We start from the raw sequence: 19,982 nt of genomic DNA, 5'->3' as shown, positions 1-19,982 counted from the left end.
GGCTCTTGGAATGCAGCGCTATTTGGTAGTAGGAGGCACAGCTTGTCCGAGATTATTGCCATCCCTGGCCCCTCCCCAGAGAAGGAACTACCATGAAACAAGCTGGAACAGCAGTTTCACAAGCGGTCAAGGAGAAGTGTCATCTCATAAGAGGTTTTCCAAAGACATTTCCCGAGCCAGCTTCAATGCATGACATAGAGAGAGTGGATGATTAAGATTGCGATTCTTTGACAATAAATATATGCGGGCTCCCCATTCGGGTGCCTGCTTGATATGATGTTTTTTTTTGTTTTACTCTAATTCTATTTGTTAAGTATCATTTACCTTTTGATGAAGTTGTCAACAAAAGGGAAAATAAAGGGCTCAGAGATGCAGGGTTGGGTTCTAGATGGATGCCATCAGCTTCCCATGCACTCGCATTCATTAAAATCAAGGGCAATGAAGGATGCTATGGTTTGCATGTTTGGCTCTTTCGTATAAAGGGGCTGATTAAATTTGGTCGCCTGTAGTCTATTTCATCATAATCTATAGTTTTTTGTATGATTGATTACGTAAATGTCTAAGTTCCAATGTTTTCCTTCTGTTGATGTTGTGGTCTCTGGCGAGTGCGATCCTGCAGCCCTTTCGAAAAGAGAAAACTCTTTTCTTCCTTAGTCACGGTATGTTAATCGCTGCAAGTGTAGAAAGAGAAAGCAGCGCCAAAAAAAATGCGCAGGTACAGTTCCCATCCATGGCAAAAGGATAGTGCGAAGTTATCGCTGAACTGCTGGGTGTTGCACAAACAGAAGAAAAAAAGAAGAGATTTGCGGTGTCAATGGTTTGGGTTTGACCTGGACCTTACCTTTACCAAACCTTATAGGGTCAGGATCTGGTGACAAGAAAGGTCTCATTAGATTCCGTGTCAGAATCAAAGGGTCCGATTAATATATAAAGCTAGGTATGGTTTGTAAAATTTTACACCAAACCTGGGCCCGACCTGAGTGCCAATTAAGGTCTGCAAATTTTCAACGTAAAAAAGATAAAAAATATTATTTTATTGGATATGTTCCAGGTCTGGTTTACGTAATCCTTATAAGATCCGGGTATGATTTTTTCTATGGTGTATTTGATTGGACTACTTAGGTCCCAACCCGGTACCAGCATCTCAAATCAGATTTGGGTTTGGTCTCACTTGGGTCCCAACACCCCTAGAAGATAATATTTGTGGCAAGTACGAAATGTATAGTTTACCGAGTCACACTAGTGCAAAATAAATTATGGTTATGCTGACGCACAATTTTGCGGCAAGTACAAAACGTATAGAAATGACGATGTGATGCATATGGGCATATTATTGGTCTTGTGTATGGTGCGATTGATTTTAGACATGAAGGTGTTCAATAATGGAGATTTATTGGTAGAGGTCACGGTTATGGCTTTTGTAAACTATGACCTAATGATCAAAGCATGAATTTGAATAAACAATATCCATAAATTGATAACATATATAGAGCGAGATACGAACCCAAGGTCCGCCATATTTGGTTTGCTCCTAGACCAAGGGGTGAATACAAAACCTTGAGCTTAGCTCAATTCTTCACGGTGGCTTAAAACAAAAGTAAGCTGGTTCATACATTAAACAATAATGTCTAATAAATTATCATATAAAAATGTAATCCTCATTGAAAAAGAAAATGATTAGAGAAACATCCGCCGCGGGTCATAGTGTCATGTTTCATGGCGCTGTAGTGCAAGGCAGTGTTATCCAGTCTAACTGAACACGCTGATTCAAATTTGAATTGGAAAAAAGTCAATTTGCTTCAGGCCTATCATACCCCACCTAGAAAAATCAGCTGATTCAACCATGATTCAGCTCAAATATGACAGAATCAAACCTTTTGTTTCTCAATTTTTTAAATTTAAAAATAGAATGGACTGACTCTACTTGATTTGATCCAAGCCTGAATAGGCAGATTCTCTGAATGATTTAAAAATTCAATTCAGGTTTGAAACACTTTTGGCACCCCCAAAAAATGATTGAGATAATGACTACTCTATCCATGCTCTTCTGTAGGTTGCTAACGTGTCCATAGGTAGAGAAAGCTACCCGTTGTAGTGGTTATCCCCGGTAGGTAGTAGTTTATCCAATAGAAAACCCCTCCCCAAAGAAGAGCAGAGAATCCTGAACATACTCGTCCTGATCCACATTTTTTTGAGTAGCCATCCAATTCGTTGAGAGGGCTCATAGTGATCTTTGAGATCACAAGGTTCTGAAGTGGTAGGATAGGTGAGGGCAGGTTTTATTTTGAAAGGGATGCACTTCTCATGTTATTGCTGAAAAACCAGGATGTATCCTATCCTCTATCCTAAGAGCTATGGATGAGAAACCGTTCAAGTGAAGACAAGCTCGAGTGAAAGTTATGAATCCGAGGGCCTTTTATTTTATTAGTAGGACAAAGGGTTCTCTAATATTTAACTTAAGGGTTCAAGAAAGAACCCCATCAATCCCGTGGAAGCCAAAGAAGGAACAAGGAGGCTCTGCAGGTCCCTCCATCCAAAAATTCAGATCAGTTCAACGATTGAAGTATTCATATTAGGATTTCTCAGCCTGGAGGAGACCCAGCCTGAGATCTGACAATGTTGGTGCCAGAGTGTGCTATGTCCGCTTGACCCGATTTAATGCCCATGTAACATTGTTGATGAAATTGATAGCCAATACAATTTATGTTAAAGATAGCTCACAGCTCTACAACATATCAAATCACTCATTTTATGGCATGCACGTCCATGAATGCAACTAGATAGAACAGCTTATCCTTGACTAACAGTATATTCCACAGCCGTTTGCCTTCCCAGGCCCGAGGAAGATTTTCAGCAGCAACCAAAGCAAACATGGTAGTTCACCATCAGAAAGCACATTACACATACAGAGCTTCTATTCAGCATGATGGTATTTGCATTCCATGATGTAAATCAATAAAATGACAAGCAACATATCACACTAGTCAGGTGAGCGCACTCCATCATCCAGCCCTTTTAGGAAGTTCCCAGCGTCCATTTAACATCTTGAAGAACAGCATATGCAGCATTACGGCCAGGCGCACCCATTACCCCACCTCCTGGGTGTGCACCACTTCCACACAAATAAAGCCCCGTCACAGGTGTTCTGTAGTTAGACCTGTATTGGTAATTTTGAATTTGTTAGAAACAGAAAATTAACTTTAACACCAAGATCAATCGAAAAGATTCAGGAACAAAAGTTTTACCATGCTTTGATAGGTCTTAAAAGGAATAAAGAATCCAAGGTCATCGCACCATGAAAGATGTTACCCCCTGTTATAATTATTATTTTTTGTTAGTAGCTTCTATTTTTTCTTTTCCATGAAAAAACAAAACAGATAGCGATTGACCCATTCAAACCGTGATTAAATAAGATATTGGCAGCTATGCGGCACATATAAAATCTTGAAGATTGATCAGTCACACTAGAGACTATTAACCTAATAATGCCCCGAACACACAAAAGTACTGCCCATAAGCTGCCATTTTAATTCATGCACTGAAACTGAAACAGAATTGCCAATTGATATGTACGATACAGAAACAAAAATCTATTTCCAGTCCACATTTCCTCCCTATTGACATGCATCCTTAGCAGCAACTATGTAAGAATAGCAATGCAGTGAACATTTCTAATAAAACATGACGCCCCATTTTTTTTTTAAATACAGGAAAACTGGCATCAGGTTGGGATATTTGCCATACTGTAACTCCAGCCAAGCCATGGTTCCCAAGCTTGACCGCATAAAACGTGGAGGCTGCACCCCTTGCCCATTAGGGAGCATGCTGCTTCAGCCTTGTAGCAAGAGATGCACACCTCAGGTATCGAACTCGCAATGCCCTTGAACTTGAATGTCTTAAGCCAACCCACCTAAGCCAGGTGTTTGAAGCCTTTGTGGGCCCCAAAGTTCAAAGTACAAAGCTCATATGACGAGCCCTGTGAGGGCCCAAACAAATTTGTTCTACATTTAGTAAAATTGAGAAAACTGACTTGAGGTTAAAAGTTAAAAGACATTTTAAAACCATATAGCAAGTACCTGTCAAATAAAATTGCTTTTCAAGATCAGGAGGTGCCAGCATATCATAACCAATGATTGATGAGCTAAAGCCAGGGGCATATTCATCAATTAAAGAGAAGCATCTTTGGGCAAATGATTCCTACAAGAGCAACACAAATTTGACATTGTATTCCTTTTGGGTTATAGAGCAGAATACAACATAAAAATCAATACGCTCGACCTAAATAATTAAAGAATATTATGGACTTGATGCACAAGACAGTAGATCACATACGACGTCACGAATTACTGCATGAAGCAACATGAACATAGGAAAAGATTGAGCTCAAAATAATCGAACACAACTGGCACTAGCACTACCTACAGTTCACAAGGAGAAAGATTAGGGATGCACACACACATACATTTTAGGATGAAATCCAAAATTAAACATCATTTTGCAGGATAGAGGACATTGTGTCCTATTTGAACTCCAACCTCCAGCCTAGCGCATATCTCGGAAGGAAATCAAAATCTGATTTAATATTTGCAGGTAGGTACAGTGGACTGCAATCTGTACGGGCCAACATGGGCATCATTACCCTTTCGCCTTCCTGAACCCTCTATTTTAACAAAACCATCTGTGCTCTCTTTAATTTTCAAGGTACAGTATGGTTGTTCTCTGAGACCATCCAGATTTTCATGAAAAGTTAAGCTCTCATCAACTACGAGAGGTGTCAGATCTTCAGTAAAAGGTGAGAATGATGAAGAAAGCCACCAGGTGCAGTATCAATGCATTGCCTCATTCACTACCCATCAAAGTTGCGGTGAGGACCAACATCCTGTCCAAGAGATGGAGGTATCTCCCGACCGCAATCCCCTCCACATAATTCGATGAGGATCATTTCCCTTCGACCACGAAGCAACTCAAGAGACAGAAGAAGCTCAGTGAGTCGCACTCGCCTCTAAAAGGAACCGATCTCTTCACCGTTGTCAATCGATTCTTGTTGAACCAGGCACCTTTGCAGGTTTAGCCTGTGCTTGACCCTGAGAAACGATTCGGAGAAGAGACTCCTTGGTAGTTGGCTACGACATGTGGTTGCCAGAAAGAAAGTTGAAGAGCTGTGTCTTGAAACTCGCCATGTTGACAGTTCCTAAGTTTTCTGGCTGTCATGCCCATTTCAACGGGCCTCTTTTTTTTTTCAAGTCCAAAAGTTGGACATAAATGACCCTAGGTATGTTGACCGCACCCAGGTTGGGTTGACCGCACCGGGTGTCACATCCGCGTTGCGTCGATGCGGGTGCGGCACCTGGTTGGCCGAATCCCTGTGACATAGGTCGATTGCATTCTTCCCATGCTTATCAAGACAAATGCACAATATTTTTCTTATGTGTCTATCCATCTTTCATAGATTGTTACCAATAGATTGTTAATTTTGATATTTGTGCAAAATGAAAAAATAAAATCATTGTTATTGTTGATAGAAATGGCATAAAGGAGACTTATAAGTAACCCAATTCACATTTAAGAGATTAAAATAATGGAAAACAAGAGACCTTGAGTGCTGCTTCAGTAAGCGTTCCAGTAGCACGAAATAAGTGACCATTGCAAGAAATACCTGAGTCATTGCAAATTGCACAAATCTCAGCTAACATCTGCAGATTGCTATCCATATTGTAGTAACTCCAATCAACAATCCCGCCAACCTTTGGATTATATGTCGTGCCTTCAATATTTATTTGAATTTTTTTATTTTTTGTTGGTTGTTGCTTCATCAATAAAGCATTTTTTATTTATTTATAATTTTAGATTTTTTTTATAAATTTTTTTAAGTTTAATTTTTTTTCTGAGGCTTACGCTTTACGCCTCGCTACGCCTCAAGGCTTTTCACAACATTGGGGGAGGGTGACACTTCTATTACTTTTGTTAGAAATCCAGAGTACATATTCTGGATGAAGCAAGATCAGGCTTTGGTTGCCTACATCATTTCCACTCTGTCACAGGAGGTGCTTGTAGCAATCTCAGATGACTGCTCAGCTATGCAGTTATGACATCGACTTATTCAGACGTATTCTCAAGTTTCTCAGGCTAGAGTTTTATTTTTAACGAAAGAGTTTCAAATGCTTAGGACTCCATGGCTATCATAGAGTACTTAAACAAAATAAAGATTATCACAGATCAGTTGGCCATCGTGAGTTGCGCGGTCAGTGACAAAGATATGGTGCAACAAACTTTGATCCGGTTGGGACCCAATTATCATATGATGGTGACTTATTGTATTTACTAGATTTACCTACATTTGAAGATCTTTGTGCTAAGCTATTACAATATGAGAAGACTTTGAAGGGATTTTTTGAAGATACTCACTCACATTGGATCACAAGACGTTCTTGCCACAAGAGTTACCTATGGTCGAGAACGTGGCAGGTATTATTAGAATACAGATCGGATATGGATCCAGTACAGGATCCATATAGACCACGTGTATGCTATATTATAATGTAATATACATTACTAACTAGGGGTAGTCTTGCCATTGTAAAAGATTTGTAAACCTATTTTACCTTAATGAAGTTTAGTGCAACAACAAAAAAAAAGTCTGTGTGGCTGCCGATTCCAAGGAAAATCCTCTCTCCTCTCTTCTTCCACTCCTTCTCGGTTTTCACGATTAAACTGCCAATCCAAAGCAGTTTTATCATGGTATCAGAGCAGCGATTGCACTAGGCGTAAAAGTGCCTTCATCAGGGAACGTGAAAGGGCCTGCTCCATTGGCCACGATCTACCGAGTCTGCTCCACCTTCAGCCGAGCCTGCTTCTTCATCAGGGAACATGAAAGGGCCTGCTTCATTGGCCACGACCTGCCAAGCCTGCTCCACCTTCAGCCGAGCCGAGCCTGCTCTTTCTCCCCTTCAGTCGAGTTCACAACAGGCCACGATCTGCCGAGCCTGCTCCACCTTCAGCTGAGCGTGCTCTTTCTCCCCTTCAGACGAGTTCACAGACAACCGAGCATTTTTCTCTTTCTCCCCTTCAGTCGAGTTCAGAGACAGGTCACGTCTCTCTCGTCTGTCTTCTTCTTTTGTTTTCTTTTGTTCCTTTCTCCCTTCTGCTGAAATTTTTCTTTCCTTTCAACGTCATCATCATCTGTTTCTTCTATTTCCTTTCGCTGAGTTTCTCTGTTACAGATCTGAAGTAGTTTCAGATCTGTTATTGTTCCTTTTTAGAGTTGAGTTCCCTTCCAGTTTCATTCCCATATCATGCAAATTGTTTCTTTTCCACGTTGTTTTCTGATCTTCTTCTTTATCGGTTCTGAACATCACGTTACTGCTGGTCTGAAAACTGTCTTGTCACGTCTGCTTTATTCTCTTTTACTTTAACCCTTTTATCTTACACTCCTTTGTCAGTTTTTTTTTTTAGTTTCAGCCACAAGTGTTTTCATTTCAGCTTCGGCCACTAGTGTCTTCCCGTTGTCAACTAGCTACCAATGGATACTTCAGGCAATTCAGGTCTTTCTTCCAACTTCCTTGGACAACTAGTTTCGGAAAAAGTTAACTACCAACAACTATCTCACTTGGAAAAGACAGATTGCTCCTTTTATTCGAAGTCAAGACCTTTCAGGCCACTTGGATGACTCCACTCCAATACCTACAAAATTTATCATAACCGAGGCCAAAGAGGATGGAGGATTGCCGAATACTATTCGCAATCCTGCATTCGTTTCTTGGATAAAGCGTGATCAGGCTCTTGTCGCATACATCACTTCCACATTATCACAAGAAGTATTGATTTCCATTCATGATGATTGCACATCTAAAGTTTTGTGGGAGGTTTTAGCTCAGACATATTCTCAGATATCAGAGGTTAAAGTGTTGTTTCTCAAACGCGAATTTCAGATGTTAAGAAAGAGGGCAATGAGCATTATTGAATTCTTAAATCAAGTTAAAAGCATTACAAACCAGTTAGCCATGGTTGGATATCCAGTATCAGATAAAGAAAAGGTGCAGCAGACACTGAATGCCCTGGGATCAGAATATCATGTCCTTGTGACCTCTTTATTATGCTTACCTACATTACTCAGTTTTGAGGAATTACGTGTCAAACTCCTTCAGTACGAAATGACTCTGAAGAGCATGTCTGATGCTTCAGCTGGACAATCATCTACGCATGAGGTTCTTAACATAGGGATGATAGTTGATCGTGCACGAGGAGGACGTGGCAGAGGCAGGGGAACTGCCATCCAGGGTGGACGTGGATTACTACCTACACCAAATTCCACAGTCAGTTTTTCAAGGAATGTTCCCACATGCTATCAGTGTAATAAACGGGGTCACATTAAAGCCAACTGTTGGTTCAACACACAAAATTGAAACAGAGCGCAAAATAATAGAAATGTTGCTACACCAGGAATTGCAGGTACTTTTCGGGTCAGTGATGATGCTAAGGATCTCCTCCTATCTGCGATGGCCAACTTAAACCTGAAACAGAATGATGATGGAATATGGTATGTTGATTCTGGGGCAGCAGCTCATGTCACTGGCAATGCAGGTAAATTCTCTACTTTGGTTCCCTATTTTGGAAAATCTAATATTGTAACTGGAGATGAGACTCACCACCCTATTTCAAACATAGGCAATGTCCTTATTCCTTTGTCTGAGTCATCTATTTCTTTATCTGATGTTGTTCATGCACCAAATATAAAGAAAAATATTGTCTCTGTATCTAAACGTGTTGACTCTACCAATTCATCTGTGAAATTTACTCCTAGTTCTGTCTTTGTCAAGGATCTTCAAACGAAGGAGATGTTCGCTAAAGGAGAACGACGCCGAAACATGTGTCTTCAATGAAGATCCAGCCTCCAGTGTCTTGAAGCCCAAGTCTGATCATGTCTCTGAAAATGTCCTAAGTTTATCCAAATGTAATAAGCCAGATCTCTGGCATTCTCGTCTTGGTCATTGTAGTCAAGTCTTTATTGAAAAGTTAGTGTCCAATGGTTTTCTTTCAGAGTCTGTTTCACTTTCATTAAAGAATAAAATGTGTTTCAGTTGTCAATTTTGCAAGAGTCATGTACTTCCTTTTCATCAAATAAATAAAAGAGCCTCTATTCCTTTTGAGATAAAATGTTCTGATGTTTGGGGTCCAACTCCCAATCCTTCTTCTTCTGGAAATAAATATTATGTATTTTTTATTGACAGTTTCTCTCGTTTTACCTAGATATTCTTTATGAAACACAAATCAGAGGTCTTTCTTATTTTCCGTCACTTTCATGCCTGTGTTAAAAATCAATTCTCTCAAAATATTCAAATTCTCCAATGTGATGGAGGTGGTGAGTATTCCTCCAAAGAGTTTTTAGATTTCCTACAAGATAATGGGATACATCGTAGAGTTTCTTGCCCGTATACTCCACAACAAAATGGAATTGCTGAACGTAAACACAGACATATTGTGGAAAGTGCAATGAGTATGATGCATGGTTGTAATTTGCCCATCAGCCTTTGGACAAAAGTCTTTCACACTGCCACTCATGTGATAAATCGTCTTCCTATGCCTATCCTTGAAAATCAGTCTCCCTATTATGTTCTCTTTGGTATACACCCTAATTATGATGAGTTACGAGTTTTTGGATGCACATGTTATGTACAAGTTGACAAATCTATGAGAAATAAATTTCAAGACAAAGCCTCTATATGCCAATTTGTAGGCTATGCAGACAAGAGGTACATGTGCTAATGACCCTATCAATAAGAAGATCAGAATTTTCAGAAATGTTGTTTTTGATGAAAATAGCTTTATGGAAAATAAAGCCAACTATGATCGTGAACATGGTGATATGGACGATAATTGGTATGATCCATGGCTCAGTGCTGAACTTATTTCACATGCTGTTGAATGTACCACTTTGGCTCCTGAAAACATACATGATGAGACGGCCTCAGATAAGGTATTGGAAACAGAATGTCAGAGATACAAAGGGAATGTCTACACCAGAAGACCCAAAGAGCAATCAGATGCCCCTGTTGAAAAACACATGATATTACCCAGTAATAGAGAGGCACCAAAAAGATCAGGCAGGATAAGGCATCTAATTGAAAAATGGGTAAGTTACGATAACTTCTCTATGGATTTTCAAATCTTTCTATCCAAGATTGAAAAACATGAGGAACCACTTGGGTTTTGTCAATCTGTTCAATCTAACAAATGGATTGAGGCGATGAATGAGGAGATAGAGGCACTTCATGAGTGTCGAACATGGGAGATAGTTGGTCGTCCTCCAGATAAAAATGTTGTTGGCTCGAAATGGGTGTATAAGATTAAATATAAACCAGATGGGAGCATTGAACGATACAAGACACGTCTTGTTGCCAAAGGTTTCACCCAAGAATATGGTGAAGATTATGATGAAACCTTCAGCCCAGTAGTAAAAATGGGAACCATTCGTATTATCCTTGGCCTGGCTATTGAACATGGGTGGAGCCTTAGTCAGCTTGATGTTAAAAATGTGTTTCTTCATGGGGATTTAAAAGAAGAGGTTTACATGGAGCAACCTCAAGGTTATGCAGAGAGAGACCCAAAAGAATATGTATGTAGATTAACCAGAGCATTGTATAGTTTAAAGCAAGCCTCCAGGTCATGGTTTGAAAGCTTCTCCTCAGAAATTCAGAACCACGATTTTATTCGTTCCCAACTAGATCATTCTTTATTCATATACAGGGATGGAACCGCTGTGGTTTTCTTACTTATATATGTTGATGATATAGTGGTCACAGGTAATGCTCCAGAGCATATTCAACAAATTAAAGTTTTGCTGAGTATGCGATTCAAGATGAAAGATCTTGGAGAGCTAAGATATTTTCTTGGTGTAGAGGTGGACAGACAGGGTGGAAAAATGTCATTAACTCAACACAAATACACTCTTGATCTTTTGGCCAAAGCATAAATGACAGATTGAAAACTTGTGCCTACACCCAGTGTTGTCAATAAAAAACTCAGCATTTGTGACGACGAGTTGTATTCTAATGCAAGCAAGTATCGCAGTTTAGTGGGCATGTTATAATATCTTACTTTTACTAGACCAAACATTGTATATTCTGTAAATCAAGTATCTCAGTTTATGCATGAACCAAAGACTGGTCATATGGATGTTGTCAAACGTATTCTCCGATATCTAAAAGACACGGTGGGTGATGGACTCATATATGCTCAATCTTCATGGGTAACACCGAAACATGACATATTGGCCTATACAAATGCAGACTGGGCAGGGGACCCAGATGAAAGGAGGTCTGTTTCACTGTGTTTTCATTGGAAGCAATCTTATCTCATGGAGTAGCAGAAAACAGAAAGTTGTGGCAAGATCTAGCACAGAGGCAAAATATAGATCTATGGCAGCTACCACAACAGAAGTAACCTGGATTAGGCATCTCCTTACAGAGATGGGAGAGAGTATTTCAAGTTCAACCCTCATGTGTGATAATAAAAGTGCTATACAAATTGCGTTCAATCCTGTTCATCACAGTCGGACCAAACATATTGAGATTGACCAACATTTTATCAGACAAAAGGTAGCAGAAAAAGAGATTGAACCGGTTTATGTGTCTTCAGAAGACCAAGTTGCTGATATGTTCACAAAAGGTCTCACAAATAACCGCTTTTGGTATATGAAGAACAAGTTGCACATGGTTCAATCCCATGCACAACTTGAGGGAGGGTATTAGAATACAGATCAGATATGGATCCAGTAGAGGATCCATATAGACCACGTGTATGCTATATTATAATGTAATATACATTACTAACTAGGGGTAGTCTTGCCATTGTAAAAGATTTGCAAACCTATTTTACCTTAATGAAGTTTAGTGCAGCAACAAAAAAAAAAAGTTTGTGTGGCTACCGATTCCAAGGAAAATCCTCTCTCCTCTCTTCTTCCACTCGGTTTTCACGACTAAACTGCCAACCCAAAGCAGTTTTATCAGGTATGAATCTTGGGAAAGGGGAGATCAAAAGAGGAATAGACAAGGAGCTCGTGGAATACTACCTACACCCAATATTCCTCCTAATTTGCAAAGACAAAGGACAATACCCACTTGCTTTCTATGCAACAAAAAGGGGCACATCAAAGCTAATTGTTGGTTTAACCCTAAAAATAGAGAAAAGCAATCAGAGACAAGAAAGGGAACAAATAAATTGAAGAACAATAGAGAAGTCAAAGAATTGTTATTATCTGCCTTGGCTGAATTGAATTTAAAAAAGAATGAGCATGGATTGAAGCTATGAATGAAGAAATATAGGCTCTTCATGAATGTGGCACTTGGATATTGTTCCCAGACCACATGATAGAAATGTGGTTGGGTCAAATGGGTGCATAAAATAAAGTATAAGCCAGATGGTACTATTGAGCGATACAATGCTAGACTGGTTGCCAAGGGCTTCACACATGAGCAAAGACAAGACTATGATGAGACCTTGAAAATGGGCAACTGGATGTGAAAAATGCATTTCTACATGGAACTCTGAAAGAGGAAGTGTACATGGAGCAACCCACTGGATAAGCAGAAGGTAACTCCAAAGAATACGTGTGTAGGTTAAAGAGAGCTATATATGGTTTGAAGCAGGCATCTCGATCTTGGTTTGACAGTTTTTCTATTGAAGTAGAGAAATATAGCTTTAGTCGATCTCTTCTTGATAATTCTCTTTTCATATTCAAATGCAAAGATATAGTTACCCTGCTATTGATATATGTAGATGACATTATTATTATAGATAACTCTAATGAACATATTGAGAAAGTTAAAGAACTCCTGAACCACAGATTCAATATGCAGGACCTTGGTAAACTGTGGTATTTTCTTGGAGTAGAAGTTGACAGGACTACTGAAGTCATGACACTTACCCAACTAAGTATACCATTGATGTTCTCAACAAGGAAGGTGTGAAAGATTGCAAGCCTCTAAGCACACTCGGTGTACTTCATCAGAAACTCAGTTCCCAAGATGGAGATTTATATGAGAACCCTACAAGATATCGCAAGATAGTAGGGATGCTTCAATATCTCACATTCACTCGACCTGATATTGTCTACTCAGTTAATCAGGTATCTCAGTTCATGCATGAACCACATATTGGGCATATGAAAGTAGTTAAACGCATTCTTCGATACTTGAAAGGAACTACAGGAGATGGTCTTCTGTATAGAAAGACTATGAATGGGCATCACATGCATGAACTTCTTACTTACACAGATGCAGACTGGGCAGGAGATCCAGATGAGTGCAGGTCAGTCTCAAGATACCGTGTTTTCATTGGTTTAAATCTTGTTTCCTAGAGTAGTAGGAAACATGTCATATGGGTGCGGGTGCGGGGATTCAGCACTTCCAAAAAACCCGGGTGCGGGGGTGTGGCAGGGGCAAAAATGTAATATATATATATATATAGAAGGGGGTGGGGGGTTCCCTTCGTGGATAGATGAGTCATTCTGTGAGAGAATTATGCCTTGGGCGAGATCTCGATTGGAGATAACTAACCGTGCAAAGCCTTGAGAAGTAGGAATAAGTGGAGGTTATTCAGGATAAAAAGTCCATTAGAAATAGCAAAGACAAAAACAACGACATGGTTATGATAAAATAAAGGAAAAATCTATCCAATATTCAAGAACAAGCTAAAAGAATATCAGGTCGTGTCTATCCTCACTAGGAATTAGTGAAAATACACTCTAATTGTCTTAGGTTAAGACTTTCTCGTGATTCATTACATTTTTGCCATCAAATGAATCATATATGAATTTTTGTCGAAACCAAATTTTAGCTTCAAACTTCTCTTAGAAACTCATTCGTGTGTTGTCCTGATACTTATATGTGGGTTATATGTAGGGAGCTCGCACACATACGTATGTCCTTGACGATACCAATCCTCTCAGACGACGATCTCTACGAGAATACTACAATGAAATTTCGACGAAATTCTTTTAGGGGGAAAGGATGTAATACCCGTGAATTTTATACTATAAATAAACTTGAAATTTATGTTCTTGAACGGAATATCAGATAAATTTTATTATTGTATGTGCTAATTGTATTTAAATATCGGATATTCTATTTGGATCTTCAATGTTCAGAACCTTTATACCTTGTTCAGAACTTCGATTTTCCATTTGAATCTTAGTTAACGGATCACAAACATTTTAAGTGGATAACCAATAAGGAATTTTAAGCAAATGGATTAAATCTTTGATATTGGATTCTTCATATCAGGGTCATATTGGATATTGGATCCAGGACAAATGGAGTTGATCCACGATGTTAAAACCGGATTTTAGTGAGGAAAATTTCAATATCGGATCTATAACACTTTCATGGGATCCGTAGTAGCTTATGCGAAGTTTAGACCCACAATATTTCTTTTGGATCCTGGACATCGGAGAGGTAAAAAGGGTAAGGAACCAATTAAAATTTACTTGGATCTGTTATAAGTCACGTGGAAACCACGATAGTGTAATTTGGATCCATAGTTCCAAATCATATGATCAAAATTTTGGATCCATGGATCCAGATTTAGTAAGGGGACTTGCGAAGCCGAATGGACTTTGGATCCATAATAAGTTGGTAGGGATCCATAATAATGTAACTGAATCCACTGAATTTTATTAGGGTTACATTTTAAAAACTTAAATATCTAATAAGTTAAACATTTTAAAACGGGTTTGGATCCTCTGGTGGACCCGAACATGCCCAAACCTGGACCTCGTTGTGATGGGTCGCGGGTCACGGGTTCGGTCAAAGCAAACCCGCAACAGTAGTGCGTCAAAAAGGTAAACAAGAAAAAAGGGCTTTAAGTTAAAAATGGTTGGGGCTGCTACAAGCCCTACCCGATAAGAAGGGGCGTTAGGGTTCTCTCAGAACCCTAACGCAGGTTGTATCATGTAGAGGAGGGGGCTGAGATGGTGCGCAGCCGCCGGTGTGGGGGGTAATAGCCCTTCCATTTCGCAGGCCACCCTCTTATAAATCCCTCTTCTCTCGCTCTACCACCCACTCATCTCTTCCTTCTCCTCCTGCACTCTCTACCTCCCTATTTCTTTCTTTTCTCTCTGTCTACCTGCGTGCAGCAACCTCGACCATCGCCGACGCCGGTCAATGCTGCCGGCGACCTTGCACGATAGCCGAACCTGCCTCTCCTCTCGTCTCCCTGTTCCTCTCGATCGTGCTCGATAGTGGAGCCGTGAACGCCGGCGAAACCTCCCTCTCGCAGCATCAACCACCATCACGCTGGAAAAATGTAGGTCTTACTGATATTTTTACTTGTTTTGGGTATTGGGTGTGTTCGAGCAGTCGATGTGGGTTTGTCGAAAATCCCAGACCTTCAAAATTTGGGGATTTCAGACTTTGATTAGTAGGGTTTTTACAGTTTGCAGGGTACCTTGTGTGAAGCTTGCAGTATGCACTCTGTCCAACTTTTCCTTCTCCCTTTTTTATTGCTTTGGGATTCGTTCGTTTCTTATGTTGTTTACTTGGATGTAGGGAGGACAAATCAGCTGAACTGGCCTATCTAGGACACAACCATATTCTTCAGGTTTAGCCTGGGTATCCAAAAATATGGACCCAATTAAGTTTTGCGTTGTTATTGGACGTAGCAGTTCTATTCGATTCCAAAAATCAATTGACCTTGCCGAGTGCTGTGGTAATGCAGCTACTTAATGTGTCAATTCTGAAAACTGAAAAAAAAATATGTATGTTAGGGTTAACTTGTGAAATAGCTGGCGATAATGATGTTTGAAAAAAAAAAAACTTACTAGACACTTATGGTGTCAGAAATGGCAGGGCAAAATACGAGGCACCTAGTAGGCATTTGTTAAATAGATTTTCTCATAGCTTTTGTGCCTGGATACACAAAGAACCATATTGCCTCCCATGTTGACATGGGTACAGATCTGGGTGGTACCATGGAGAAATTTTTTAAAGACAGCAACCAAATGGATACATGCACATAGGGTGCAGAGTGCAAATCAACTACTTATGTTATATTAAAATCATAGGATTGTCAATCACTAGTTCATACTTTTCAGGTGGCAATACATGATTATATTTATGAGCTTTGAGATATGAACTTTGTTCATAAATATTTCTTTACACTGCTCTTTTACATTAACAAGTTCAGTTATGTCAACATGCTCTAGTTGAACAAAGTTTCCATGCATAACTCATACTGGTGTGTATCTCCATGTCCACGTGCCAGATGTTTTCTTTAATAACATGAAATTTTGTGTTGCTGACCAACTTTTTGACAAGATCTGTGGAGATTGTTTTCCAAGTATGTTTCATGAGTTGTGTCTGCAAAGATGCCCCACTTGCATTTACTGTCTATGGCATTTATTTAACGGATCTCTTGGATGTCATGAACCACTGATGGTATCTTTTACAAAAAAAAGGGGGTTTGGCTGAGCTAATCCTACCAAGCAGAGCCTCTAGGGCTTCAGTTGCAACCAAATTTGAATGACGATTAGTCTTAATGATATTGGTGTTAACACCGCTTGTAATACGGTGGCTAACTCTCATTTAATTTCCTTTAGAATTATAACAGTCGTTCTGTTTTGTTAACCCTGGTGGTCATACACTGAAGTCAGGAATATGTTTACTGCTTTCAAAATGTTTTGCTATTATTTGATGTGCACTAGAAACCGTTGTATTCTATTTATTAATCTGGTTAGCAATTGACATTGTATCCAATTGGATGGTAGAAAGTAGAACGTTGATAACAATAGTTACTTGCTCTAGAATGCATCAAAATTTGTGTCCAATCTTCAATTGTATCCATATTGTATTTGTGCAGTGCACTCTCAGTTGGTATGCATGTTGCTGCACACATTACTGTGCACCCACAGAAATATGTATACATTTTCTGTTGTGACATTAGTGAAGAATGAACTCCGCCTTGGATATGTTCTGCTGCACACACATAGAAAATTTAATGTGTGATTCCCATTGCTGTCATGACTATACATGTGCCCATACCCTACACAAGGGAGCCAAACCCTTTCTCAGGAAGTTGACCCCTAGTGCATCATGTCATACTTGGAAGACCAGAGAGCCGACCCTGGCATAACATGAGTGAGTCCTTGGTTGTCGTGTTCGGGCATTATGCTTATAGCAAAAATCGAGTGATATTATACACCAGTGAAAAATTGTGTCTAGATCTTTACTGTCATTAAGAATTGTGATTCACTTTGAAAATGGCATATGAGCATTCTACTAGTAGTTGGAGATATATGATGCTACCTATTTGTGAAACACTATGTTTTATTTGTAACTTGATATACAAATGGTATGATGTGCAATTTGTTTATATATGAAATTATGGCATGTAAGTTGCTGACATTCAGATCTGGAAATGTCTGAGTTTGACTGTTTTCTGTAAGAGAGTTGTGAGACATATTAAAGAAATGTCAATGTTTGTTGCATGCAGTCAAGTTATGTGAATTGTTTTTCCTTGTCCACTGTGAAGTCAAAATGAATGATAGGGAGTTTGGGAATCTTGCCTAATTGGGCAATATGAATTGGGTACCTAATGCAGGTACTTTGGTTAATGAGCTTGCACTCAATGTTAATAACATTAGTGAGAAAATTCAAGGTTTATTTCTGAGGGCCTGATTGGTTTAAAGATATCAGGGCATTTGTGTCTGATTGGTTTAAAGGTACCGAAGCACTTTGGGTAATAACCATAACATTGATGAGAAACTTAAATTTAATTTCTATGGCCTGACTGGTTTAAAGGTACCGAGGCTTGTGTGCTTGACTGGTTTAAAGGCATCGGAGCACTCTGAGTGGGTTTAAGCAATCAATATGGAGAAAAGATTTGGATGATTCATACACCTTGGTAAAATGACTAAGGTTGGAAATTCTACTGCTATGATAGTAGAAGGAAGTTGGGGAAATACCCCATACTTCGGAAAAATAATTAAATGAAAAGATTAACTCACTGAGATTCGGGCTTACCTTAGAGAGGGTAGGTGGTACAAAACTCTAGGGACATGTTTATTTGTTTCGAGCTAAAGTGACTCGTTGGTCCCCAGTCCTCGGAGTTGGGGGACCCGGACTACCAATATGTCCTAGGTGGTAGCTCTTTGCTCTTCTGCAGAAGTTAGGGATGCATCCTGTTTTGGTTTTGGCCTTTAAGAGGTTATCTCGGTCACTGGCCGCTCCCTTGGGATTTCAGTCTCAATTAGAATGTTCGGGTTAATAAAACAACTTTGAATAATACACCCTCGAACGTTCTCTTTTGTGATGGTTATCTCGGCCCGTGTATACCCGCGAGATAAGAAAAGATAAACATCAATTAGAACATTTTAGGTATCACAGTGAATGGTGTACTAGGGAGACATGTTTATATTCTTCCAGCATGTGCTGAGCTTGTGATGAAATGACATCCTGAAATGTGTAGATATGAGATAATCAAATTCATATTGGGATTGCTACATGAATGTTATGCATGACTGTTATTGTTGTTGCAGAATATGATTTAATTGCTTAATGTCTTGCTTAATTGTTGTCTTTGCATAAAATGTTGTAATTGCTTAATTATAATTGTTGCATAATCTGTATGCCTGCTTAGATACATGTCTGTTACTGCTGTTACATAACCTTCTTTGTGTGAGTCTTAATACGCTGAAAACTCACACACGACACCCACATCACATACTTGACACATGATATACCTGCAAGAAAAATTACAGTTTTTCCTACTTAGACGTGGTAGTCTAATTCCAATCAATTTACTATTTTTCAAGTAAAGAATAAGGTTTATGAGCGACTGCGGGATGAGGCATCAAATCGAGAATTTTGGATTTATTGTTCCAGGGATAGTTTGAGTTCATTTTATGATTTTAACTCTGATGATTTTCATTGATAAATGGAATTAAATAAATGTGTTGGGTTTTCTCTCCACCGTAATGTCTCAAAATACTTAACCCTATATTATTTCTTGTTTCTGCTGTTATAAAAAAAAATCCGCTTAAATTTGGGTTAAAATTTGAAAAGCCATCTGATTAAAAGCATATATGATCAAGAAAATCAATGTGTTCCAGAGAATGAATCAAATCAGGAAAAGAAATGACCCCCAAACCGTTTAGATTTGAAGATTTAGAGCTTGGCCAGCCAGACCCCGGGTTGGATCGTTTTAGAAATCATCCGCTCAGAATCCCAATCCCTTTTTCTTCATGACCATCGCGACCCTTGCCGGAAATCTCCAGCCCTTGGGATGGCTTTTCCGGCAAGCAGGGTAAAAATAAACCCTGAAATATGGACAACCATCAGGTGTCCCTTTGCCGACCCGACCTCACTGCGAATCAATCGATACCCTACAATATCAAAGCAGAATCCCACCTTTTCTTTTTCGGCGACAGACGAAGAAGGACGAGGCTGACGACCGAGCTAAGGTACCCCCCCAACACTGTGCTTCTTGCTGCCGACTCTGAAATCGTCAAGAGAAGAGGGATGAGAGGCGAGAGAAGGAATTTGAGAGGAGAGAAACGTGAGGGCACAACCTCCTCTATGTTCCCCCCTTTTATCGTGGCGATCCCCCATCTCCGATGGACCGGGAGAGTTGGTTACCTCCTGTAACCCCTCCCCTTCCCCGATTTGCCATTTCCACTTCTTGAGTAATAATCGTGCCCTAAGCACGATTCTGAAACTCGAGTTTTAATAAAACTCAAAACGGGTCCGGGTTCGAACCCGATAACCTACAGTGCCGGATCCATTTTACCGTGGATCCGGATCTATAACAAATTATTAACCCACTCGACCCATTGGATCCTCCATGGTGTGGGTTCGAAATGACACCACTTGGGCAAATCCTTAAATGGATCCATTTGGGTCCACGGGGATTCGACCCAACCTATATAGTTTGTACCCTATTGCCTACTCCATTTGGATCCAGTGAAGGGATCCAAGACCCCAAATCTCCCT

General features: G+C 39.7%; 1 protein-coding gene across 2 annotated transcripts in view; it reads right to left on the bottom strand.

Annotated features, from left to right (window-relative positions):
- Positions 1-2,659: 2,659 nt before the first annotated feature.
- Positions 2,660-19,982, bottom strand: part of LOC149841556 (FAD/NAD(P)-binding oxidoreductase family protein) — a 115,274-nt gene continuing 97,951 nt past the window's right edge. For both annotated transcript variants that reach the window (XR_016430718.1, XM_089998525.1), the window contains 3 exons: positions 4,077-4,197; positions 3,246-3,312; positions 2,660-3,157 (listed from right to left, as the gene is read on the bottom strand). Coding sequence is in view for 1 of the 2 variants with exons in the window: in XM_089998525.1 (XP_089854651.1) it covers positions 3,016-3,157; positions 3,246-3,312; positions 4,077-4,197 (330 nt within the window). In the remaining variant the exon portion in view is untranslated. The remainder of the gene's footprint in view (positions 3,158-3,245; positions 3,313-4,076; positions 4,198-19,982) is intronic.

This window comes from Nuphar pumila, chromosome 3 (assembly GCF_984573655.1).
Source record: "Nuphar pumila chromosome 3, dmNupPumi1.hap1.1, whole genome shotgun sequence".
Taxonomy (NCBI): domain Eukaryota; kingdom Viridiplantae; phylum Streptophyta; class Magnoliopsida; order Nymphaeales; family Nymphaeaceae; genus Nuphar; species Nuphar pumila.
This window is presented reverse-complemented; position numbering and strand designations above follow the sequence as displayed.